This window comes from Lepidochelys kempii, chromosome 14, assembly GCF_965140265.1.
Source record: "Lepidochelys kempii isolate rLepKem1 chromosome 14, rLepKem1.hap2, whole genome shotgun sequence".
NCBI lineage: Eukaryota > Metazoa > Chordata > Testudines > Cheloniidae > Lepidochelys > Lepidochelys kempii.
The window spans coordinates 9,204,759-9,230,472 of NC_133269.1; the positions used below are offsets into that span (position 1 = coordinate 9,204,759).

Sequence of the window (25,714 nt, forward strand, 5' to 3'; positions counted from 1 at the left end):
AGAGCTTTGGGTCAACCTGAACTTGAAAATCTGGAAGCATCAAAATATTATATTACAGGCAGCTTTTCACAAGATCCACAATGGGAGCTTCTGGGTACTGAGCATTTTGAAAAATCAGACCCACTTCATTAGGTGCCTAAATGGGAGCTGCTATGGGCCAAAAAAACTTCAATGTTCTCGTCCCTACCTGTCCCTTGGCTCCTGTCTCTGCTGAAATCTATTAGAGAAATCCCTTTAACTAGGGATTAATGAACTACTCCACCTCAAATAGGACGATCCCTCCCACCCTGAACCTTTATCCAAAACTCAAACTGAATCTTAGAGATTCAGGAGACCCACGTCTCACTAGCAGCAGCTCTGGTATTGGGGGACCATCCTAGAGAAAAGTGAGAAAGAAAAATCTGACATATACATTGAATATCACAACTGTGGTACATCCCCTTCACAGCTAGTAATTTACTAATGCAGCTCTTCCAAAGAAAGGATCTTTTCAGGGGCAGCTGCCCCAGTCCCCTGACTTATGAGGGGCACAATCCATTAGAGTATTCCCAAAATACCACAAAGAGGGCTGCTTTCAGCCCAATTTTCTGCCCCTAAGAGCCTTGGAAAAGCGTCAACTTTTGCCCACTGAGCCTAAACTGGCTACTTTTAACACATCCAACACACTGCGACACGCAATTTGCTCAGCCTCCCTGCCCCATAGGATTCTCCCAGAGACAAAGCACTAAATAGGAGAGGTTAACACAGGCCTTTTAAAAGCCTCCATCAGATTCAGTTTTATAACCCACTTTACTCATAAATGCTGCTTTTCTAATCAATTTGCTTTCAAGATTCACACTTATTTCCTTCCCTCATCCCACACTTCCACAAAGCTCTACAGTGGATATACGTAGGCTCTCTCCAAAGCACACAGCTCAACATCAATTTCATTTCCCACATATGCTTCACATCCTCCGCCTTTTCATATTAACATATGAACACCTTCCTGGAGAGCCTCCACTGTCACAAAGGAAAAACCAAGGTCTTTTCTTTAACCTGGCAGTGGATTTTTAATTTGAGGAATCATAGAAATTACAGATGGAGAAGATCTAATCAGTTATCTAGTCCATTTCCCAGCCAGCGCAGGATTGCTCCCTGTTCAGTATTTTGTCTTCACTAATTTTAAATGTCCCAAGCTCTAGAACATCCACCCTTCCCTTGAGAGAGACATACCCAGTTGGTAGGTCTCACTTTCAATACATCTCCTAAGGTTTCCCTTTTCAGCACATAATTTCATCCCTTCTAGTGAATTCCCTTTGAACAGCATCCAAATAATTCCTCTCCTACCTTGGAATTATACACTTCAAATATTATTATTTTTAAAGTAAAGGATTTTTTCAGGAAATGATTACTAATTATTATTATTATTTTGGGGGAGTTCCATGGCTCATGTTCTCTGGGAGAACAGCTGATATGATCACAATGGTCCCTTCTGGCCTTGGATCAATAAATATTTCAGACCATCATGTCCCCCCAACTTAGAAGACTCAGTTTCAGATGGTAAGTTGTGTTGCTCATGGGACAATGACAAGAGGTGAAGCATCTCAACGCCGCTGAATGGAGGGATACAAGTAACTGCTTTCACAGTAAATTCTAGCAATCACAGCCTTCAGACCCAATTATATTACAGCAATGCTGTAGCCTGGCTACAGGCATATAGCAAGAGAAAACACATTCTATACAACTCTTAGGCCCGTTCCCACAAACACTTACACGTGCTTAACTTTACTACCATAAGTATTCCCACCAGTTTCAAAGTTAGTCAAGTGTATAATGCTTGCAGCATGGGGGCCTAATGTCTTTATTCAAATGTCTCTCCAAAGCACCAACACCAACTGACACACCAGAAACTTGTGACCTTTCATTTTTGGTTTAGCCGTTGGGAAGAAGGTTGAGGGAGTGGAGACTTCTGAGCTGAAAAGAGCCCAGATTTAATTTTCTGAAGTGACTGAACTTTTTTAAAATGTATTTATACCATTTCATAATTCTATTTATTTATATATATATATGAATAAATTAAAATGGCCATTTAACTTGACATCTTGTGTATCAAGTTTCAGCTGTAAGTGATTTGAAACGGCTGAGAAATCATGGCTTAGGATGGAAATTCCTATGCCAAGTTCCACTCTAATAAGCGTAATGATCAGTTACTAGACTGTCTCATCTGCTGCTGCATATACCATGTATCAGATGGGCTCAAAATGACACACAAGCTGAGCGTGCTCAGACAGCACCTCTTGTATCCCAGTTATTAGATTTCAAAATCCTGGCACAGCCCCATGACAGCTCATATAATGGGATGCATGTAGCACTTTGTATGTCAGCAATGACATACGAATCATGCACTAAGCATTATGTTTTATGTATTGGACATACATAATATACACACCAATGGGGCTCACTGCCACTGAAAATCTTCCCCCTATACAGAATTTTATTAACTCCCATTATGCGAGTTTCGATAGGGGTTGGGTGCCTACTTGTCACTGGTGTCTTTAAACGCCCCCTCACCCCCCGCCCCGATAGGTGCTGCGGTAAACAGAATAATAGCACTCTCTCCCCACAAGTATCTCCCAGTGCTGTAAGTTCACCTTCACGTGACTGAGGTCTTCCCACCCCATCCAAATAGGAGGACAGTATTTGAGACCCACGGATCAATGTTTGTTACAGTGTCCCCTCTGTGCTATGCAGACTGTGACAGACTCACTTCCTCTAGCTAGGCAGAACAAGGAACACACACTCATCAGTAGGTTATATACTTCCTCCGGACAGAGGAAGATTATCCCAAGCTTTTAAGGCCAAGAGTTTGGATCCTGGATAGGCCCCCACTTACGGGGCAGACACCATCTCAACCAACACCAGTGACTGAACCAGGGACCTCCAGAGCTAACTGCATGAGTCTTTACAGCTCAAGCTCAAGAGTCAGGCTGTCAAGCTGAAAGTTGTAACAGGCCCATGTTCTCTGTGGCTTAGGCACAGAGGGGGACATGTGACACACACTGACGAGCGGGGTATCTGCCCTGCTTTACAGATTGGTAAACTGAGCACAGAACAATTAAATGACCTGCCCAAGGCTGCATAGGAAGTCAGAGGCTGATCAAAGTTTGCTACACTGCATCAGATGTGTAGCCCATCTAGATCAGAATCTTCCTCTCCAACAGTGGCCAGTGCGATTGACATCTGTCACACCAAAGGCTGCAGAGCAAGGTGCATGAAATCCTGCAGCCGTCAATTGCGGGATCATCTGTCCCTTGAGGAAATCTTCTACCCTCTAAGAGCTAGAGATTGGCTTAAAATGAAACATGAGGTTTTATACCCCTTCCAGAACTATTTCTCTTCTTTCCCCTCACCCCCAGTATTTACTACTATAGCTCTGGATGTTAGCCAGAAATAGAACCCAGGAGTCCTGTGTGCCCAGCCAGCAAGACAGCCAAAGAGAAATGGAGTGATTTAAGTGTTTTTGCATGGTGGAGCTGAAGGTCCTCCATGAGGTTAATAATTAAGCTGGGTTGAGGGACAGTGCAGGAGGCTGCCCTTCTCCAGCAGGTATCACTCACAGGCGCAAAGGAGAGAAGAAACTGGGCTAAAAAAACCTCAGTGTTTTCTACACTGAATATCTGCAGGTTAGAAAGAACGAGAAGATCCTGCCCAATAGAAATTACACCTGGTTGCGGGAACTGTGAAGATACAGATTCCAGTTTTTACAGAAAAGGTCTTTTATATGTAAAATGGTCACTGGAAAGGGAATGGTGTTTTAGCGTCTAGGGAAAGAATTCGTCGGAGACGTGACTCATTTGGGCAACCCTGGGGTTTACTGGGCAGTGCCCCTAGAATCACAGATTTGGGGTTTACTGCACTGTAGAATTACATCCAGTTACTGCAGTGCAACGTTTAAATGGGGGTGGCCAACCTTTAGCTCCGGAGCCACACGCGGCTCTTCAGACGTTAATCTGCGGCTCCTTGTACAGGCACCGACTCTGTGGCTGGAGCTACAGGTGCCAACTTTCCACTGTGCCCGGGGGGGGCTCACTGCTCAACCCCTGGCTCTGCCACAGGCCCTGCCCCCACTCCACCCCTTCCTACCCCCTCCCCTGAGCCTGTCGTGCCCTCGCTTCTCCCCCCTCCCTCCCAGAGCCTCCTGCATGCCAAGAAACAGCTGATCGGGAGGTCCAGGGAGGGAGGGGGAGGCGCTGATCGGCGGGGCTGCTGGTGGGCAGGAGGCACTGGGAGCTGGGGTGGGGGAGCAGATGGGGGGCTGCTGACGTATTACTGTGGCTCTTTGGCAATGTCCATTGGTAAATTCTGGCTCCTTCTCAGGCTCAGGTTGGCCACCCCTGGTTTATATAATCCTTCTGTACAGACTATCAGCCTATTTAAATAGAAGCACAGATCCTAGAAGCCAGATAGTAGGAAACTGGAGATATGATTTATAGCCTTTTTATGACTGCGCTACAAAATATTCCCAAGTACCATAAAACAAAAGAAGAGGGCTTAAATCATTCCCTACTCCCCATTATCTTGCAGGTGGGATACGGTATGTAACTCCTTAAAAGCTCACCCCATCAAAGATAACAAAATCTTCATGGTGATATTTGACCCACCAAAAAAGTCAAAAGATTAAATCTAAGGTTTTCTCCTTTTCTTATTAGCAGCTTTTCACTGATACAGAGCCCCTCCCCTCATTGTGATTCTCAAGCCAAGTCTGACTAAGTATAATGTGGACACTGCATCACCGAACAATGAACTTGTGCGAAGCAGATCAAGATACTGTAAAGCAGGCCCACTGACAGCAATTCTGGGCCCCAGGACAGAACAGTCCACGGGCCCCCACGCACGCACGCGCCCTGCCTACGCAGACACGGTCCGCCTGATATGGGCCGTGCTGCACCTGCACTGGGTGGTGCCCAGCGAGCTGCCAGCTGCACTGCTGGGCACGCTCTTCCAGCACGGCCAGGGCTTCCGCATGCCTGCCTGATAGGGCTGCTAACGGTCTAATTGCGCAAACCCGAAGACCCTTGCCCTGCCCCCTCTTTGGGGCCATGCCCCATCCCACCCCTTCTCCAAGGGCCCGCCCCTGCTCACTCCATCCCCTCTCCCTCTGTCGCTCGCTCTCCCCCACCCTCACTCATTTTCACCAGGCTGGGGCATGGGGTTGGGGTGCGGGCTGCAGGCTCTGTGACCGAGTTTGAGTGCAGGAAGGGGTGAGGGGTGCAGGCTCTGGGAAGGAATTTGGGTGCGAGAGAGGGTGCAGGGTCGGACTCTGGGAGTGACTTTGGGTGCAAGAGGGGGTGTGGGCTCTGGGAGGGAGTTTGGGTGCGAGGCGCAGTCTCTAGGCTGGGGCAGGAGGGTGGGGTGCAGGAGGGGGTCAGGGGGTCAGCGCTTACCTAGGGCGGCTCCCGAAAGCAACCGGCACATCCCTCTGGCAGCGGCTCCTAGGTGGGGGACTCAGGGGGTCTCCGCACACTGCTGCCCGCAGGCACCGCCCCAGCAGCTCCCTTTGGCTAATGGGAGCTGCGGAGTTGGTACTCGGGCAGCGGCACGTGGAGACCCCCTGCCCCCATAGGGTCCTGCCCTGCCCCCCTGGCCCCTGCCCAGGCCATAGGGTTGTTCTGGCTGCTTCCTGGAGTGGCACGGAGTGAGGGCGAGCAGGAAGCCTGCTGGAGCTCTGCTGCACTGCCAGTGGTGGCAGCCGGCAGCCCCTGGGCCCTTTGAAATCACCCAGGCCCCTGGGCAATTGTCCTCTTTGCCCCCCCCCATGGGCGGGCCTGCTGTAAGGTAAAAAAGGAAGCTAGAAGCACAGGAAAAAAAACACACAAAGAACTGTATTCTCCAGCCAAAAGCAGAAGTCCTATAAAAATGCCTCACCACATCCCTTACGGACATCTCACTCTAATGTTGCTCACAACTGAACCCTGCCTGCCCCCAAACAATTGCTGCAATGCTCAGGAAAATCCCGCACAGCTGCTGTGCACAGTCAGATGCCGGAGATGCTGGGTGACATTCTGGCTGCACTGAAGTCAACGGCAAAGCACCAATTAACACCAATGGAACCAGGATTTCACTCTGTGAGAAAAGATGCACTGAAGGTGGGATAAGGAGCCAGGAACACAACACGCCCCCCTTGGGAACCAAAGCAAATTGAGCTACACTGGTCCAGAAGTGGGTGGGTGGGTTCAGATCCTAGGTTTGGTCCATTTCCAATCTGAACAGACCCAGGAAGCTGGCCTGGTGTTGATCAAAAAGAAGATCAAGAGATGGCTTGATTACTGAGTGCAAATACCACAACAGAGAAAATATTGGATTACCAAAGGCCTCTTTAATCTAGTAGAGAAAGGCATAACAAGAAAACAAACGCTGCAAGTTAAAACCAGACAATCTCAAATTAGAAATAAGGCACAAATTTTTAAGGGGGGTGGGGCGGGCCATTAGCAATGGGAACAAATTACCAAGAGAAGTGGTGGATTCTCCATCACCTGTCTGGAAAACATGCTTTAGTGAAACACAAGTTATTGGGCTCCATATGGGAGTAACTGGACTAAATTCTGCATCTGACGAAGTGGGTATTCACCCACAAAAGCTTATGCTCCAATATGTCTGTTAGTCTATAAGGTGCCACAGGACTCTGCCATTTTTACAGATCCAGACTAACACGGCTACCCCTCTGATACTGGACTAAATTCTGTGGCCTGTCTTAGGCAAGATTTCAGACTAGATGATCTAATAGTCCCTTCTGGACCTAACATCTATGAAAGTACCCACAGTGCTCACCAGAGCTAGGCATGACAGAGCCCTGTTCTTAGCAATGTGCTACCACCAGGGTAATGGGGCGGGGGAGGGGAAGTTAGCCATGTGATTTGGAAAGCATATTAGGAAAAATGTAAATACATACATACAAAGCTTCTAAAGCAGGTCAGACGGCAGTCACTGGGGAGACCGTGCAGTTAGTAGTTAGAGCCTGGGTCGAGGAGGGGCGCTGGGGAGTTGAAGGAGATGCCACATCTCACAGGAGGTTCTCAGCACGGCTTGGATTCTGTCTCATGTGTGCCTACTGGCTGTGCAATGCTCCCGCACTTGAGCCATGTCCCACCCCTTTAAAAACTAACAACATGCGGAAAGTTCAACTTGGAAAAATCCTTTCAGAAACCAAAACAATGAACTTTTCATTTGCAACACAACTGATAGTGGGGGTGTGCAGCTATCGCCAAGATCTCTGGAAGGGGAAAACAGAAGAGCTCAGAGAGGCCGCTTTTAGGGTTCCTTCCAGTGACGTAAGTTGCCAACAAAAGGTTTTGTCCACAGAACAATTATCAACAATGCGTGACCCTGAAAAAATGCAGAGGGAAAAGGTTACGAAGTTCGAAGACGACAATGTATTTTAAGGGCTATAAAACGACATGCTGCACAGAGCCTTTTACAACCCAAAAGGGAAACACGACAGAATTTCATAGAGGCAGCTATCTGTTTTTAGAACTCTAGAATGAATTGATAGAATTCTGTAACCACGCTATAGCTCTCCATTAAATTCTAGATACTGCTTTAAAAATCCAACAAAGGACACAATTCTCTATTCAATTTGATCTGTTTTTAGAATAATTTCAATAGAACTCTATTTTTTATTTTCAGTTAAACTCTGTTGGTTTCTTCCTTACTAAGTTTTACAGGAGTTTTCCAAAAGGGAAAGGTCCCAACATAACCTCATTAAATTCCCCAGTCCACCAAAAAGTCCTATAGAATATAATAGTGATTATGGCCCCAGTTCAGGAAACACTTATGCATACGCTTATTTTTAAATACATGCTTATATATCGAGTTCCAGTCAAATAGCCACTTAAGTGCTTTGTTAAATCAAGGCCTGAACCAACAAGGCCTACGAAAATTTAAACAAAATAGTATTAAGTATTTCATGAAATCTTTTCTATGGGTTTTATGAGCAAACCTATAAAATTCTATAGCCAGGCTACTGATGTCTATTACATTCTATATGGTGATTCATAAAACCTATAGAAGAGTTATTTTCTATTAAATTCTGGAGGATGTTTCCCAGCACATTTTAAAAAACATACTAACGGTTAAATTTCAGGAACCAACTTTTGGCCTTCTGTTTTTGCCTGCACTGAAATGCTACCAAGGAAGAATTATTTAGCTTTGCTATCCAGCCAGCCATGGACCTTGGTTCAGATGCCCACACAGCTTACTTAGGCCAGGACCCTTAAGTCTTGTGGCTCAGTGCTGGAAGATGCTACAGGAAGCCAGCAGAATGTCAACTCCATTGATTTTGGAAGAGCTAGGGGGGTTCTCCTTCTGGCTGGAGCTTTTCATACAAACACACATAGCTGGATACCGGAATTGGGCCCCAGTTTCTTATAGCTAACGTTATTTTTACAGCACCCAAAGCCTGCTAGAGCAACTAGACTGTGACCTCAGGGGAGTCACTTCACCCGTCTTTCCCCTTCCACATTTTGTCTGTCTTGTCTAAACTGGAAGCTCTTCAGGAAAAGGACTGTTTCTCTTATTATGTATGGAGAGCACCTAGCCCATTAGGGCCCTGATCTCTGTATATTATTACTCATAGCAAATTCTGATACAGCGCCCCCCCTTCACTGAAGGGGGAACTATCCCAAACTAGCCTTTCCTTCTCCCTGATGACAGCTAGGCATGCATTGATGTCATGCATGAGCAGGAAGAGCAGAGGCCACAGATGCTACCCTTGGTTTATTTATTTGCTTTCAAAGAGAACAAGGTGGTGTTGGAGGCTGCCAGCACATGGCCTGGGTAATTCAAAGGAGACAGGATGGGAAGCAGGAAGGCTGCTGGGCTGTTTTCCTGGAGGAGGAAACATGTTGGTGCCAGGAGTGCTGGAAAAATGTGTACAGTAGGGGTGCTAAGAGCCATTGAACCAAACCGTAAACCCTGTTTTTGATGGAAACCATTTCAAACCAGGGGTGCGGCAGCACCCCCACTTTCAGCACCTATGGCTGGCACCTGTGAACCTCAGATTAGGGTGATTTGATTATTGTTGTACAGCTGACACTACGTTTACAAAAAATGCCTTTTGCTAGGATTTGCCTCCTCTGAGAAACCACTGAAATCTAGACTCTGCCTGGGGGCACTAATCCCAGACCTGGGTAACAAAGGATCTGGTTTAAATTAGTGGATACGTTTTGCTCAAAGCAAAGTTGCTGCACCAACTTAAAGTTACTACAAAGCTACAGCTAGCTATTTATTTTGGAACCCACTGTACTGCGTTTTGTAAATCACACTGAGGGCTGTTTCTAGGAGCTTGCCTGACATTCCCAGGGTGTTGAAACAGCCAGTCCCTTCCAGAGACAGCTGTTGCCCACAACACAGCTCCTCTCCACAATCTTCAATCAAAGAGCTGGGACAACACAATGAAACAATATCTGGTATTTCTGCCACATCTTCCACTGGAGGATTTCAGCCAGTATTTGCTAATGTTAAACAAGCCACAGAAGAGGTAGGTAGCTACCATCTCCCTTTTACATACAGGAAAACAGGCCCAGAGAGGTGAAGGAACTTGCCCATTTCTCACAGTAATAACTGTGGCATTGCAGGGACTAGAACCTAAGTCCACCGGACTTTTAAACCTGCACTTTATCTACTAGCTAATGCAATACACAGAGACACTGATGAAAAAGGCCAGGTCTACTGCAGACACTTGCTGGTATAGCCATGTTGGTTAGGGGTGTGATTTTGTGCTTTTGCCAATACAGCTTATTTTGTTCAGGGAATTGGTGCAAGCTATACCCGCAAAAGCACTCTTCTGCAGGTATACGCTGCACCTCCACTGGGAGGTTTGCCGATATAGCTATACCTGTAAAGCTTTTCTAGCACACCTGGGGCCTTAGGCTGAAATTACCTTCCTTGCATATTGTGGGTCCATGGCTATCTAAGTGACTTTCATAAAAGAGAAAACTGTAAGCGCAAGGCATGATGCCAGGTAATAACTCTATTGTATTACAAGGTAACACAGTAGCTTGGAAGTTGCTTTGTATCACTCCTCTACTTTGTATCATAGCCGAAGCCAAGCTGCCGGCTGCACTGTACCAGCTGCTCCATCCCTGGCTCTGCTGCCATGCCTGAGGAGGAATCTGGTGCGGCTCTCAGGTCACCTGGTTTGTCTGATGTAACAAATCTGTCCAATGTTTCCAGAGAGAAAAGAAAGAATGCTTGGCTGAGAAGCAGAGACTCCATCTCTACAGGGATCCGTAGCCCTGCTGCTCAACATTGTTGGAATCGCAGGACATGGTGTGAAAAAGTTGACCTGCGAGGTCCCTGGCTGCCAAAGGCAAGTTGTGTTCAATCCAATAAATAATGTCTCAGCTGTAATTACTTTCTGGATCATCTCATCTCTGAAGGTAGCAAAGTTAGTTCAACAGCTTTGGGCTTTATCTCCTCTTGCAGCTGTTGCTGTTTGTTACAGCAAGCACTTTCATTGTGTACTTTCAGTGTCTCCTCTATGCCAGAGAAAACCAACTGGATAATAGAAATATACAAAATACATATTTGTTTTCCCAGCAAGCAGCTTTTCTTCCCAGTGTCTCAGACAGAGAAAAAGCCACTTGTGATTGCTTTTTGCTGTTCCTTGTGGCTTCTTGAAAACATGTTCTTTTATAAATAAAATACGTATATGATGCAGTATTATGTTTTATACATACTCAATGTGATTCTCATACATATAGATGAGAAATCATTCAAAATGATTCATTTACCTGATGATTTTCACTCTGTGAACTGCATCAGCAGACTTCAATGTTCTAGAATTTATTCATTATTCTGAATTGTTTGCTGAATAATTTCTAGGGGTAATTTTGGGGTCTGTAGATTATTCCGAAGCAGACTATTGCAAGTTTTCACTATTCAAAATTCAAGCAGGGCATGTGGGTAATGTTTATGGTCTCTTATTGGATGAATAACTACATTTTCCAGTGTGATACTAAATTCTAAATGTGGCTTTTTGTGAATATCCTCTAAGATTTGCTTAGAGATCATTATTTTCCACAAACATTCCAGAATCAATAAGCTTGTTTGTTAGAATATCTCCAGAAAATGAACACAGAAAGGACAAAAAGAGTTTAAACAATATGTTTAAAGAATATGAATGAATGAATGTTAGTAGAATTTGCCCACCCTTTATATTACACAGACACCCGTGCTTTGCAATTATGTATTTGATTTATTTTAATATGTATATAACGCCACCATCCTAGTTTCTCTGGGCCCATATCTCATACATAATGGCGCCCTGGCTGGATTTCACCCAGGACATGTAGCTCTAAAGTACAGGCCTCTGCCACTTAAACCAACGTGGCAGCTGGAAGCAATTGCAGATTGATCTCTCTTATGTGATGGAGCCACTAGAGGGGGACAAAGACAGTTGACCATCATCAAACACACACACTGACAAACATCAACTCAATCCCAGTGAAACCTGCTCCCAGGTTACCCCATAGCACACAGCTGCCACTCTCAAGGAAGAGTCTAGTTTACAAGATGAGCTTTAAAGCAAGCTCTGAAGGTCATGCCAATTTTGGCTTTGCTGGACCAATCGGTGAAGCAAATTCCAGAGCAGAAGGTCCTCTACCAAAACAGTGGTTCCATTAGTCCCTGCAGACCAAACCTTGGGGACATTAGTAGAAGCTGCCCAGCTGATCTGAGAGGTGGTATGTAAGGAGAGAGGTAGGCTGTAATGCATCCAGGACTGGAGCTGATCAGGAATTTTCTGACAAAACAGGTTTTCGTCAGAAAATACAGATTTAGACCTCAAGTATTTTGGAAAAACATATCAGGTTCGACAAACCACAGACAGGTTTCCTGCCAGCTTGCATGGTGGGCTTCCGTGGAGCCTGGGCTTCTGGGGTATGTGGCCCTGGGGCAGCCCCACCAAGCAGAGTGCCCCAAAGTCAGAGACACCAGAGCTTCCAGGCTTCCTGCCACAGAGTCAGGAAGCCTTGTCTCTCACCAGGGCTCAGTTCCTGGCTCTGCAGCAGGGAGTCTGTCAGGCCGGGGAGCCCCACGTACTAAGCTGCTGACGTGGTCTGTAAAAGCAGCAGGCGTCCGGCACCTCTCGGTATCAGGCCATAAGTGCATACCCAGGCTCTGTTGTAGCCCATCAGGATAAACAGATTCATGATTTCTGATTATTTATGTTTTGTGTCACTGCAGCACCAATATAGATCAATGCTCCCCTGTGCTGGGCACTTAGAGTTGACGATCTACAGAGACCAGACACGCAAAGGATGGCAGGAGAAACACAGCAGAGCGGAAAAGACAGGCCAAAGTTGCAGTGGCAGAGGTGGAAATAGAACTTAGATCTCCTGATCCCCAGCCCAGTGTTTGACCTCCTGTCCGAGGGGCTTTTTATTTGACTTTCAGGAAGTGACAGCAAGTGTCACACCCAGCCCAACCTCCCTGTGGGCAAAGTTTGTGAAGAAACCCGTGAGCTGCTTTTGTGACACGCAGGAACCCAGGGATCTCCCTCCTTCTTCATTCCCTACATTACCAACCACATCAGACATGGCCTCTGAAACCTGCCCAAGCTGGCTGGACCCGCCTCCAATAGTTAGAGCTTTGTTAGTGCTATTTTGGCTCTGGCTATTGCTGCTAATAAAGTCACAGTAATGTGGACTTGTTTGAGAGGCCACACAAGAAACGAATCAATAATGTTTTAACAGTTCAGAGTGTTCACTCATAAATATTGATAGAAAAACACCCAGCCGCACTCAAAGTCCCGGCCGTGATGTGTATAACAGATGATCTATGTTTCCCTCCCCCAGATTCATCACCACAATCTTTGAAAGAAGATCAATTCATCACACTAAGAAAGCCATAGAAATAGGAAAATCAATCCTCAGAAGAAGAGCAAAAAGCAGAGGCATTTAATTATTACCCAACACAAGGTATTTACTTATTATTGCACCAGGGTCTTCAGTGCTGTGAGTAATTCCCTACACAAGACTGCAACAACTGTATCCAGTCTAGACTTCAAAGTACTTTAATGGAATGCAAGGACACGTATATGCAAGGACTTCAATACAGGTATTATCTGTCTATCACATACGTTCCATTTTAGCTATTTGTAAAGCGCTCATCAACATAATTCTTGCTGCCATGCAGGGTATTCCTTGATAATAAGAAAAATTGCTCTCCAGCAGTTGAACTTTTATAAATATATGAAACGTCCCACGTTTCCCCATCTATTCCAATATCACCCCATTCCCCTGAAGGAGATTTATCACTGCTTGTGCCAGATGGAAGTTCATCGCACTCACAGGTTCATGCACCTTGGGCATTAGATTACAGGTATTTCCAATGGATTTTTGCATTGAAGTAGTGGAACCACCTCTGGCTCAAGTCTTCAAACTTCAAAGGGCGGATCCTCTTTGGCAGAGTTTTGTTACTTGTATTACAGTAGGGCCAAGAGAGCCTCACTGAGATCAGGGTCTTGGTGTGCCAGGAGCTGTACACACACATAGGAAGAGATACTCTCTGCTTCACAATGCTTATTTCTCCCTCTTTGCTGTGAGGCCTTTGTGGGTGGGTGAATGTGGTGAGTGAGAGGGAATTAAAGGGGCAATCTTTGAGGACATCCAGCCCCCATCCAAAGTGAAACATGCATCTTTGGCTAAGGGATGGTCAGTCACTTCCAGGAGTATAAAGAGTTCTGCTTTGAACACCTTTCCACAGCTCAGCAACCCCAGAGAAGAGGCTATCTGCTGGGCACAGACTGTTCAGATCTGCCCTTCGAGCTTTCCTTCCTGTCTTTTGATAAGGTAACTGAGGTTATGTATGAAATGTTTTCGTATTCTTCTGATGTGCATGACAGACCCCAACCGAGCTCAGGACCCCACTGTGCCTAAGAGACCCTCCCTGCCCCCAGGAGCTTACAAACTAAGTGGACGGGGAGCAGAAGCAGAGCGGGGAAGTGATTTGCTGAAGGTCACACAGGGGCAGGAACAGAACCCAGCTCCCCAGCCAGAGCCTTAATCACTCGACCATGCTGGCTTGTAAACAAACAGGGCAGGGCCCAGCTATCAAATGAATCAGATTGCTGTAAAACCAGCCATCTCATCCATGCTTTTCCCGATCAGTTTTATTATTCCTACGTTGCTCTTTGCCTATTTCCCCAGGAAGAGCGTGGCATGAAGCTTGTAAGGAGAGTGAAAGACGAGGAAAGGAGAAGCAGCCTTGGAAAGTTTGATGTATAGCACCCACTAAACAGCCTGGGGGAGGTGAAAAAGAGGCACCATTTATAAGTAAAAAGAAAAGGAGTACTTGTGGCACCTTAGAGACTAACCAATTTATTTGAGCATGAGCTTTCGTGAGCTACAGCTCACTTAATCGGATGCATACCGTGGAAACTGCAGCAGACTTTATATACACACAGAGAATATGAAACAATACCTCCTCCCACCCCACTGTCCTGCTGGTAATAGCTTATCTAAAGTGATCATCAGGTTGGGCCATTTCCAGCACAAATCCAGGTTTTCCAAGGTGCCACAAGTACTCCTTTTCTTTTTGCGAATACAGACTAACACGGCTGTTACTCTGAAACCTGTCATTTATAAGTAATTTAGCTTTTCAGCCCCTGCGGGTCTATTGATTAGCTAGAGCAAATATGTTAATGAGGGAGATAAAAGGAGAGGTGATAGGAAACCAAATAGTTTCTTATCAAGCTAACTCCATAAAGTATGACATTTTCCTTTCTGTTCAAGCATTTCAGGCAGTAATGGTTCAGGACGGCCTCTCTTCAAAACCTGCAGGTAACTCCCCTTCCTATAAGTGGGGATGATGTGCCAGGGTCAAAAAGGATCTTTGGGTGATGGGTTTCAGATAGTTGTCCAGACTCCTAGTGTTCGCTCCATCAGTCACATTTGCTTTGTGTCTGGGTGGACTAAGCATGTTGGTTGGTAGCCTGAAGAAAGGCCGATGGTTCTAATCCCACGGCTAACAACAATTGTCTGAGCGGCCTTGAGCAAGTTATTTCACCTCTCTGCCTCAGCTTCTCTCCATCCATAAAAGGAGTTTAACGATACTTGTCCCAAAAAGGCGTTGTGAGGCTTAAGTAGTAAAATGCTCACACGGGACTTTGAACACATGAAACTGTAGATGGGTGCGAAACATGATCCTGTACCATTGAACATGGGGTATTACCAATCACTCTGTCCATGAGCCTTCAGCTGGCGGGGAGAGGTGATCACTCACCAAACAGCATTCCAATTTATTGCGGCTGCATTTCCCGGTGTACATAAAACCACACAAGGAGCTGCTAAAACAGCATGATTAAACCCAACAGATCTATTTCAGTGCCTCTAAGGTAATTTCACCTCCCTGCTCACCCACAGCCGAGGGCATGAACAGGATGCCTGATAGCTCGACCCTGGTAGGCTTTTCTCGTGTTTATTGAGCTCAGGCACCCTAGGATACCCAGAGGGAGCCTGCAGCCTAAAGTGAGAAAACAACAGGTAAGTAATAAAACGGAGGGACTGCTGGGGGACCAAGAGAAACATCCCCTAACAGTGACACTCTGCAGCAGGACCATGCAGCACCTTTCAGCAAGGCCTCCGTGGCATTTCAACAAGCATCACTAAGGTGAGGCAGGAGCCCACTCTTATTCCTACGTTGTTGACATGGAAACCAGAGCACAAAGAGATAATGGGAGCAGGATTGCAGCTTTTGGAGTCAGTGGCAAAACTTCAATGGTGCAGGATCCAAGCTCTTTACCCCTGCACCAATGGAGCAAATGAGAGCTTGCCACTGACTTCAACATGTGCCGGACCACGCCCTAACCTGCCTCTTGTTGCTGGGATTGTTTAGTCTGCAGAAGAGAAGAATGAGGGGGGATTTGATAGCTGCTTTCAACTACCTGAAAGGGGGTTCCAAAGAGGATGACTCTAGACTGTTCTCAATGGTAGCAGATGACAGAACGAGGAGTAATGGTCTCAAGTTGCAGTGGGGGAGGTTTAGATTGGATATTAGGAAAAACTTTTTCACTAAGGGTGGTGAAACACTGGAATGCGTTACCTAGGGAGGTGGTAGAATCTCCTTCCTTAGAGGTTTTTAAGGTCAGGCTTGACAAAGCCCTGGCTGGGTTGATTTAACTGGGAATTGGTCCTGCTTCGAGCAGGGGGTTGGACTAGATGACCTTCTGGGGTCCCTTCCAACCCTGATATTCTATGATTCTTCCCCCTCACCCTTCGGCTGCAACACCCATAGTCTGTACATCCCATCTTTGCCACCCCCCATGTTCCCCATGCTGTGCTGCTGCTGTCGGGAGAGGAGGCGGAGGGGAAGAGCGAGTCAAGGCAGGCGGAGATGGTGGAAGCAGGGCAGAATGTGTGATGGAGCCAGAGCTAGTGAAACTAGCAAGTGTGTTTGTGGCGGGAGTTGGAGGAATTGGGGATGGAGGGTTCCTGCTGAGCAGGCGACACAGAAAACGAGCCCCAGCCCGAGCTGCGATAAATGGAGAAGATGTCCTATTTCCCCAGGGCTCAGCTGGTGTAAAGGGGCTCATACCCTACACCACAAGGCACAGGCAGCAAGCCTCACTGTAGCTTTTAACCTCGCCCTGAGTGGGCTAGGGCAGCTGCTGGTTTCAGGTTCAGAGGCTAGGCTGGCCCGTCTCCCCTTGGTCGGGTTGCTTGCCAGTTTTATTTTAACATCAGGCACCCGTACCGGCCATTCTCACAGTTTACGCCAGCTCTTACGCTGGAGAATTATTACGGCTCAAAGCCTCATTAGCAACATTCTTTGGTCAGATGGGCTCAACACAGGCTTAGTTAGAATTTTTTATACCGTGTGAAATTCCTAAGCCTACAGCTACCCAGAGAGAAATCTACCTTTGAACAAAACACATCATACAGTATATTGACTGACATATCGAGAGAGACAGAGTGTACGACGCAAAGAAAAAGGAGAATCTTTACTGTCAGCTGAGGATCCCCGGAAGGGCCAGTTTGCCTAAGAAGGCAGGTCTCTCTGCACGTGGGCAGATGAGAGCAGACTGGTGGGAAACAGCTTATCAAAAAACACCATTTCCCCCCCCCTTGTTTTCACAGCAGTAGCTGTTTATGGAGCACAAGACTATTTCTAGCACTGCCTGTGTGATCCTGGTCACAAACGGATCCCATAGCCAGAAGCCAGCAAGCGAGACAGAAATAAAGGGTAACATTTTTAAATGACGTAGGAACCTAAATCCTATTTTCAAAAATGACATAGATGCCTAGGCATCTAGGTCTCATTGAAAGTCAATGGAAGGCAAGGTCCCAAGTGCCACGGGGTAGGTCTACATAGCAAGCAAAGGTATATTGTAGTGTGGGTAGGCATATGTGGGCTAGCTTCCATTAGGTAACAGAAGTAACGAAGACATTGCAGCTCAGGCTTCAGCATAGGCTAGCAACCTGAGTACATCCCCAGGCTCCCCAGAAGTTCTAGTCAGGTTGCCAGCCCACGCTGAAGCTCAGGCTGCCATGTCTATGATGCTATTGTTACCCGCGCAGGTAAACTTACCCATGCTCCAATCACAGCTCAGTGGCAGACACACCTTAGGTCACTTTTGAAAATGTTACCCATGTTTCAGGCCCCTCTGCAGTGGGAATGGAACCACACAGTCAGTTTTAAGGGCCCATAGGGTATGGCTGACAACAGCCCTCAGTTTGGACAATCATGATTTCCGCTCAGAGACGCCTAGGCGGAGGAAGGAAATCCCAGGGCTGGGGGAATCTAAAGTCCAACAGAACCATTTTTTCATTAATTATTTGCCATCCTGCACAACAGATCACCATGAGCAGCCTCGACTGGCAGTTTCGAGTCTGGAAATCAGTCCCACATGAGTTTGTTGCAAACATGCAGCCCTGAAGCCTGGGTCATCAGAACCCAAGCAGCCTGGTCAACTGTCTCACCTAAGTAAACGCTGAGAGTTGCTGGCTTCTCAGTGCTTCCCCTGAAAGCGTGGAACTCCTGGCAGGCTGCCATCCTCCCGAATGCCTGGAAGCTAAAAGTGCAGATGGAGGGGAAGGAACGTCCCAGGGGTGGCACCTTCTAACTCCTTTAAAACACACACAGCAGGGGATTTTCAGAAGCGCCCAGCACTGGCCTAATTTTGTTTCCATTAAAGTTGATGGGAGCTTTACCATCAACTTCAGAGCTTGGCTACCACTGAGCTCTTTTGAAAACTCCACCCAGAGTTTGTGGGGGGATCCAGCAAATCTTTGCTCGGAACAGAACAGCTGCTCCTCTTTGCTTAACATTTTACATCAGAAGCAAACCCAGCATGTAAGACTGAGATTTGCTCCTCCTGGTGGCTCACTTACCAGGTTGACGAAGTCCTGGTAACAGATCTTCCCATCTGAATTATTGTCTGCCAAGGCCAAGAGAACCTCCAGTTTGTGTGGGTCCAGCTCCGAGCCGTGTCTCTGGAGGAGGTTTTGGAATTTCTCAGGGCTGATGTAGCCAGTGCTCTCGGGGTCAAACTAAGAGGGAGAAAACAAAGCAAGAATTATTTCCTCAGCATTACACAGCACCTACAATGCTGACCTCCTAAGGGTTCAGCTGCAGGCCCAGCAGGGATGGCAGCAGCATTGCTGCTGAGTGACGTGTTGCCATGCAAGCCATCAGTTTTATCGCTTTTGCTGGTAGCATTATGAGCTGAAGAGGTCTATGCTCCAAGGGATAGAGAGAATTCTTCTACCATCATCCAATCAGTACCAGACAACCAGTTATACTAGCTGTAGGGACACTGTCTTGGATGTAGCCTCTGGGCTGGAGAATGCAAAAAATCTATGTCTGCCTGAGACAAGGAAGGATGTTCCAGGTAAACATGAAGGGGAGAGCATGAGGAGACCAAATCAGTGGGCAGGAAAGAAAACCCTTCCATTTCCTTAGGGAACAGCCTTAGGTCTTTGGTTGGCATGATCACCACATCAGTGGTCAGAACACGTGAGAACTCGACTAGTTAGAAATGAAGAGGGGCACCGCCCTTGCAAGTGGAGACCAAGCCAAGCTCCCAGCAATCAGAGACATAACCCAAAAATTCTAATACCTGCAGGGCTGCTAACATCTGCTTTCTAAAGTTAATTCCAAATCCCAACTGTGAGGCAAATAGGGTTAGGAGGACAAAGGAACCTCCCTGAATGAACTCTTGTATTCAAGTACAACCACCCCCTTCTCATCCTGATCTTGTTCAGTGAGCAGATGTGCCCAATTCATATTCCCATCAGCCTCTTCATTCAAACTTCTTTTACCTACAGCCCTTGCCTCGTCCTACAGATTCATAGCTCTCTCTTGGAGTCTGCGTTTCAAAGTAAACACAACACACAGAGTTTCAGCAGGTACTGCTTTGTTTGCCCAGTAGATGCATTTAACTGAGTGGTCATTTCTGTTCATGCTTTTATTTGTAAAGTTAAAACTAAGTGTCAACACTTGCTCCTGTCAGGCCAGCAGCCAGATAACTTATGTAGATTTTCAGATTCCTTATCCTGTCAAATACTGCGCAAAGAAACAACACAACTTGCATTTCTTGTCAAGCACTTTCCACCCTAAAGAATCTTGCACTGCTTGAAAAATATTACCCACATAACCCACCCGTGAAACGCGGGCACTTCGCTGGGAGTGGAACAGAGTAGCCACTGAAAACCATCCACAACAACAGATCTGGATGAGCAGAGAACAAAAATGATTCAAGGGGTGGAAAATCTGCCTTATGCTGAGAAAAGTAAGAAATTCAATCTAATCTCTCCAAGAAAAAGTTAAGAGGTGACTTGATCACAGTCTATCGGCAGCTACATCAGAAGATTTGTGAGCAGAGGTCTCTTTAATCTAACAGACGAAGGCATAACACGATCCAATGGCTGGAAACTGAAACTAGACAAATTGAAACTACAAAGAGGAGACACGTTTTTTAACAATGAGGGCAATCAACCATTGGAACAGGATACCTAAGACTGTGGGATGTTGTCCATCACCTGAACATCTTAAATCAAGTCTGGATGTCTTTCTAAAAGTTATGATCTAGCTCAGCCGTACTCAAACTGGGGTCACCCAGGCTGGCATTAGACTTGTTGGAGCCCAGGGCTGAAGCCAACGCCCCAGGCCCAAAGCTGATGGGCGAGCCCCACTGCCCTGGGCTGAAGCTGATGCCCGAGTGCTTCAGCCTTGGGTGGCAGGATTTAGGCAGGCTCAGGCTTCAGTCCCCCCTTCTGGGGTCGTGTAGTAATTTTTGTTGTCAGCAGTGGGTCATGGTGCAGTGAAGTTTGAAAACTTCTGACTAGCTCAACAGAAAGTTAGGGGCTTGCTACAAAAAATAATGGGGGTGAGGTTTTATGCCCTGTGTTATACAGGAGGTCAGACTAGGTGAGCATAAAGGTCCCCTCTGGCCTAAAAAAAGCTTTGAAAAAAAATAGTGTTTCCAAGTGACTCTACAGAGAGAGATTATCTGTCTCAGTTCTGTCTCAGTTCATTCATTAGTACAGCTCTGAGCTCACATGGTCTGCCTTAAGCCAATCACTTATCCTGAGGAGATGGGACAGGAAGCATTGCAAATGTTAAGATTTACAATGTCATTAACAAAACTTACGGGCAAATCGCTAGATAACAGTGTAACAAATCTTTGGCTGCCTAAGTCTTCTCAGTTATTACCAGGATGCACACCGCGGTCATCTGTAGCTTTACAGCAACAGCAGGGACAGAACTCAGATACTCCTATTCCAAAAAGTACAGGACTCTTCTATAACCGCCGAAGGAGAATCTCCTTTGTCTGTTAGCAGGACAACTCTGACACAGTTGAGTGGTTCTGACTCTGTCCAGTAGATGGCGGTCACGCATACACATACAGCAGCATGGACATACTGGCTGGCTCATTGCAATAGTGAGAATGCTGGATGGAAAATATCCCGAGAGGACAGGAGAGTCCTCCAGAGTCCTTTTGAGAATGTGACAGACTGTCACTGCAGCCTTCCCAAACTTCAAACCTGGTAGATAAACAAAAAACATAACCAACCCCTTGTGCCCCCTCCCGCAAGCCCATTCACCATCTTGTGGTTTCCTTGCTAAAGGCTATTTTCCCCCTTTACAAAGAATGGTCTTTGGCAAAATGGAGGCAAAGTCAAGTCATTTTAAAGAAAGATGATTCTCAGTTTAAAATCACACAGATCCATATCCGTCAGGACAGACAAAGGATCATTGACAGACTTTGGCAAGCATGGTAGTTTGGGTTTGAAGGAAGGAACAGTTTTAATTTGCTCTGTGCTTGTGCGGGCTCTCAAACCTCCAACCAAATTTTGCTTTGAATTGTGTTGCTTTAAACCAATATAAAAACTCTACATGAAACACAACTCAAAGCACCAACTGCTACCTGGTTTGAGGTCAAAACTAGGCATGGGCCCAAGCCACCAAGTTTGGATATGAGCTTTGGATATGGTGTTTGGATCTATGGTTTGCTTTGACCCATTAGAGAGGAAGAGACCAAGTGTAAAGTGCAGGCCCGGTTCTGAAGTTATCCAATGGGAACATAACTTAAGATCTGCCCAATACTTTAACCATGAACCTCTTTGAACTGTATGGTGAATCCAGCCTAAATTTCTGGTTCATAACAGGACTCCAAACCAGAGAAGTTGTGATAAGTTTCACACGACCGACTGATCCTTGAGCAACTGCAAGTAACTTTACTGAGCATCACCATTCCAGCTGGCCAACTGCAATGCTTGTGCGCTTGATTATCCCCTCTTCGCCTGCTCTTGGAAGGCCATGTCTGATTTTGGGGCTTCCAGACAATGATTAAAAGGCCTGAGAATGAAGAGACACCTTGTGGTCAGATGGTCATTTTCAGAAGAACAGCCTGAGCTAGAACAAGGAAGCTGAACTCTTTAGCAAGGTGGGAAGTTTGTATGTCAGAGTTCCTCAGCTCAGGTCTGTCTTTAGTTTTCAGTCACATGGAGCCAGAAGTGTCTTCTGGAGTAAATGATACACTCAGGCATTCTGAACGAGACGGAATGATACCTCTGGACTTGTTAATTGAAAAGTTGCTTATTTTTGGACATCGTAGAGTCTATTTATCTCCTTACCTGTTCCCTACATTCCATTCACACCGGCCTGGTTTCTGCAGCTCACCCCAGAGATGCTAGAGCATTCCCCTTCTCCTGTTATCTGGAGCTTCTTTCCCGCATCTTTCCATCTTATCAGCTGTCCATCTCATTTCAAACCTCAGCTGAAATCAGCCCTCTTCTCCCTTCCTGATGCATCTTAATTTCTCTCTCCCTCTCCTATTTATTTTAATTTAAAACTTTGTGACTGAAGTTTTAAGTACATGGCGGATGCAGCCTGAATGAGAAATGCTATCCAAAGCATGGTTTTACATCTGTATTTATTAACACCTTTGCAAAGCAGGAATAATATCGACTCTTCCTCAGGCACAGTGCTGAAAACTGAAAAGCAAAGCGGTTTTATGGCTGCTTCCAAATCAGATAAGTGTTTTTGTTGCTGCAGAGACTTTTATTTCTAAATGGATTACAAGCAGGTTCTTGGGAGTGTGAACTGCGGAGATAATCAACATATTAAACCAAAAATGACAAGGCAGACACTTGCTATTTCAATGTATCCTCTGAAACACTCAGTAGAAAGAGATTCCCACATTAAATTCCGTATTAACTCCCCCCACTTTTATCAAGAACGCTGTTGCTTCTCAGCAGAGTACAGAGAAATCTGGTCTTCCACTGGTGACAATCTGTTAACTTTAACTCAGTATCTGCAGGATGTATTGGATTTCCGTCAAAGATTATAATTCACCGAATTACTTGGTGTCACTTGAGTTCATTGATCTACAGCAGTATCCCCAGGCATTGAGGAGAGACGCACAGAGGTTTTTTTTGTTTGTTTGTTTTTAATTGTTATAAAGAATGCTGTATATATATATATTTTTTTTTTTTATAAACACACTGTATGGAACAGGCCTGCACTGGTGATGGAATGGACTACTACAGATGACGCAAGAGATCTTTTCCCGTTCTAATTGCTACATCTCTCTTAATCCAGTCATGAAATGTGATATAGGCTTTGTAGTTCTGAATCCATAAAGATGTTATATCTCCTCTCTTTCTTTGGTGCTGGTGAAAGCTGCTGGATTGAGAGCCCTGAAGACTAAAGCCCCTTATTGATCCACAGAACAGATGGAGTATGCAACACCACAAAGCTTCCCTTGCGTGTCTTCCCCCTTCCAAAATGCCTTATCTGTGACCTAGCCACACCAGTGCTGACAACATAGTCCGTTCTCCAAGGCCCTTCCATCCTTGCCCTCTCTGGCAGCCAACAAAGATGCCAATCAGCACCAGTTAGGGACAATGGGTTTTGTGATCCTCAGCTGGCCTGGAACCCGACAACGTCACCTGTGCAAGGAAGTTTGAACACCAGTTTGAACACATGGCCACTACAGCTGGGTTCCATCCTAACGCAAAACCCGAGGCAACTCCTGGCCAAAGTGCTGCCAGCTTGTGTCCTCATCTGGATGCAACATCCGCCGAAATGCGATATGTAGCAAATTAGAAAGCCAAAACTGACATCAGATCGAACCCATTTCTTTTTAAACATGAAAACTAAACAGATCCAAACGGCGAAACCAATTTGCTGTAACTTCAATTTTGTCTAGTCTCAACCAGCTCTCAGTTGCTGGGAGATTTGCCTTTGATTTTCCAACTTGACTCAGAAGAGCCTGTATCCCATTGCCTCTCTTGGTAGATAATGATATCAAGCTTGTTGGCTGGATTCAAAGTTGGAAGGAAAAGGGGGGCGGGACAGGAGCATTTCAGTGCAGAAGGTATATTTCCATGGAAACATTTTGGACATGAAAGGGAGTTCACTGAAAGCAACATGATTTCAACAACCTTCTCTCTTTCCTAGCAGTGAACAAAAGCTTGAATGCCTGCACCTTTTAGCTGGCTTGGTTTGGACACAGCAAAAGAAAGGCTGGCTTGGCAAGCGGCCCAGGTGGCAGGGGAACAGCATGCCAGCAGCTAAATCTGGCACCGCGCTCTCCATCGAGCGCAGTGGCTGAAGAATCCACAGTACAAACCTGACCTCAGCGCAAGGCCAAGTGTTTCGAAGAGGTCATCTGTGCATATGGCTTCAGATCGCTCACTGAGCCAGCTGAGCCCCTAATCAGAGGGCTTCTGCCGCACAACTTCAGCGGTCAGCTGCCAACCTGCTCACGCGAGTTCTCTTGAATAGAGTCATGCTACGGCTTCCCTTGCAACAATCTCTCTGGATTGAGGTTCACAGCCTCCACAGTTGCTACCAGGGTCTTCTGAAAAGCCTCTTATTTTTTTTTGTTTTGTTTTGATGCAGTTGTCCAAAAAGGGGGAGGGAACAGGGGGTTAACAGCAGAGCGGAGGGGGCTGCTGCATGCGTTCGAACTGAGATGGAGGAGCTGCCTCAGTGCAGGAGCTGTCAGTGGGGGCGAACGATTGGAAACAAACAAAAGAAATGATCTGCAGAAAGTCAATGCTGTATGTTTTCCTCCATGCGTCAAGTTATGTCTTTGCAATGAGCCCTGTGATGTGCCGTGCCTTCGACAACTGGCACCCAATCCCAAAGGTTGATTTCTCCACCAGTTCCGAATAAAGAAAGGGCAAAATTAACCCCCTTGATCCCAACATCTCAAGCTTTGGAGAAGTTCAGATCCTAATGCTGCATCTAGCCCCCTTTGCAATGAGATGAGAGCTGAAAGATTGGATCCTAATACCATAGCCAGACTCAGGGCTTGCCTACACAACCATCTAGTTCATGGCAAACTGGAGAATGACTCTACCCTGCACTAGCCTGCTGTGAACTAACTGTCCATGTGCACCTTGCTGACGCACATTAACGAACTGTCAACGTGCTTTGATCCAAGTCCTCTTTGAAAAAGGACTCAGTCAAGCCACACATTAACAAATTGTTAAAGGTGCGTTAGCAGACGGCACATGGACAGTTACTTCATGGCAGGCTGCTGCAGGATAGATTCACACCCCAGCTTGTCGTGAACTAAATGGTCACATAGACAAGCCCTTAGACGTCTCAGTTCAAGTCTATTTTTGCTGCCTGTGGGCCCTGTCTGTAACTCAAAGGATAGTCTAATTTTGCACTGCCCAACACCAGAATAAAATGGCGTTGTCAAAACCATACATCCAAAGAGCGCATCATTAGCATAATAGCAGATATAACCTTTATCAAGGAGAACTTATGCTGCCTTATCAGAGGCAGACAAACTCAGTCATCTAATCAAGCCATCTCCAACACTCGTGATCCCAGCTACACTGCTGTATTTATGCTGATTAACTGACAATATTTGATCCAACACAGTCATTTTACTTCACTGTATTGTTTAACTAGAGTCTCAAATTTAAGTGAAAGGACTTATCCTGCTCAGGGATGATACAGTCGCACCTCGTAGGTTTAAACGTCTCACTACTTGAGGTCCATATGTCTAGTGGTTAAAGCAGTGGGAAGAGTCAGACCCCCTGGACTCCACCCCCAGCTATGTTATTAGCTCACTGTTTGACTTTTGGAAAGTAGCTTGTGGGTAGGAAAGCTTATCCACAGCAATTTGAAGTGCATACATTTCTTTAACGGGCATGAATTACATCTTCCTGTAAGCAATAAGAGCTATAAAGATCACAAATAGCTTTAACTG

General features: G+C 46.0%; 1 protein-coding gene across 10 annotated transcripts in view; it reads right to left on the minus strand.

The window, feature by feature from the left end:
• The window catches only part of RHBDL3 (rhomboid like 3), a 132,139-nt gene that overhangs the window by 47,018 nt on the left and 59,407 nt on the right, over positions 1-25,714 (minus strand). For 6 of the 10 annotated variants that reach the window (XR_012154757.1, XM_073310419.1, XM_073310417.1 and 3 more), the window contains one exon: positions 18,369-18,527. Coding sequence is in view for 5 of the 10 variants with exons in the window: in XM_073310419.1 (XP_073166520.1) it covers positions 18,369-18,527 (159 nt within the window). In the remaining 5 variants the exon portion in view is untranslated. Of the gene's footprint in view, positions 1-6,928; positions 7,259-18,368; positions 18,528-20,629; positions 20,662-25,714 lie in introns of those variants that run through there. The other 4 variants (XM_073310423.1, XM_073310421.1, XM_073310424.1 and 1 more) reach the window with 3 other exon arrangements.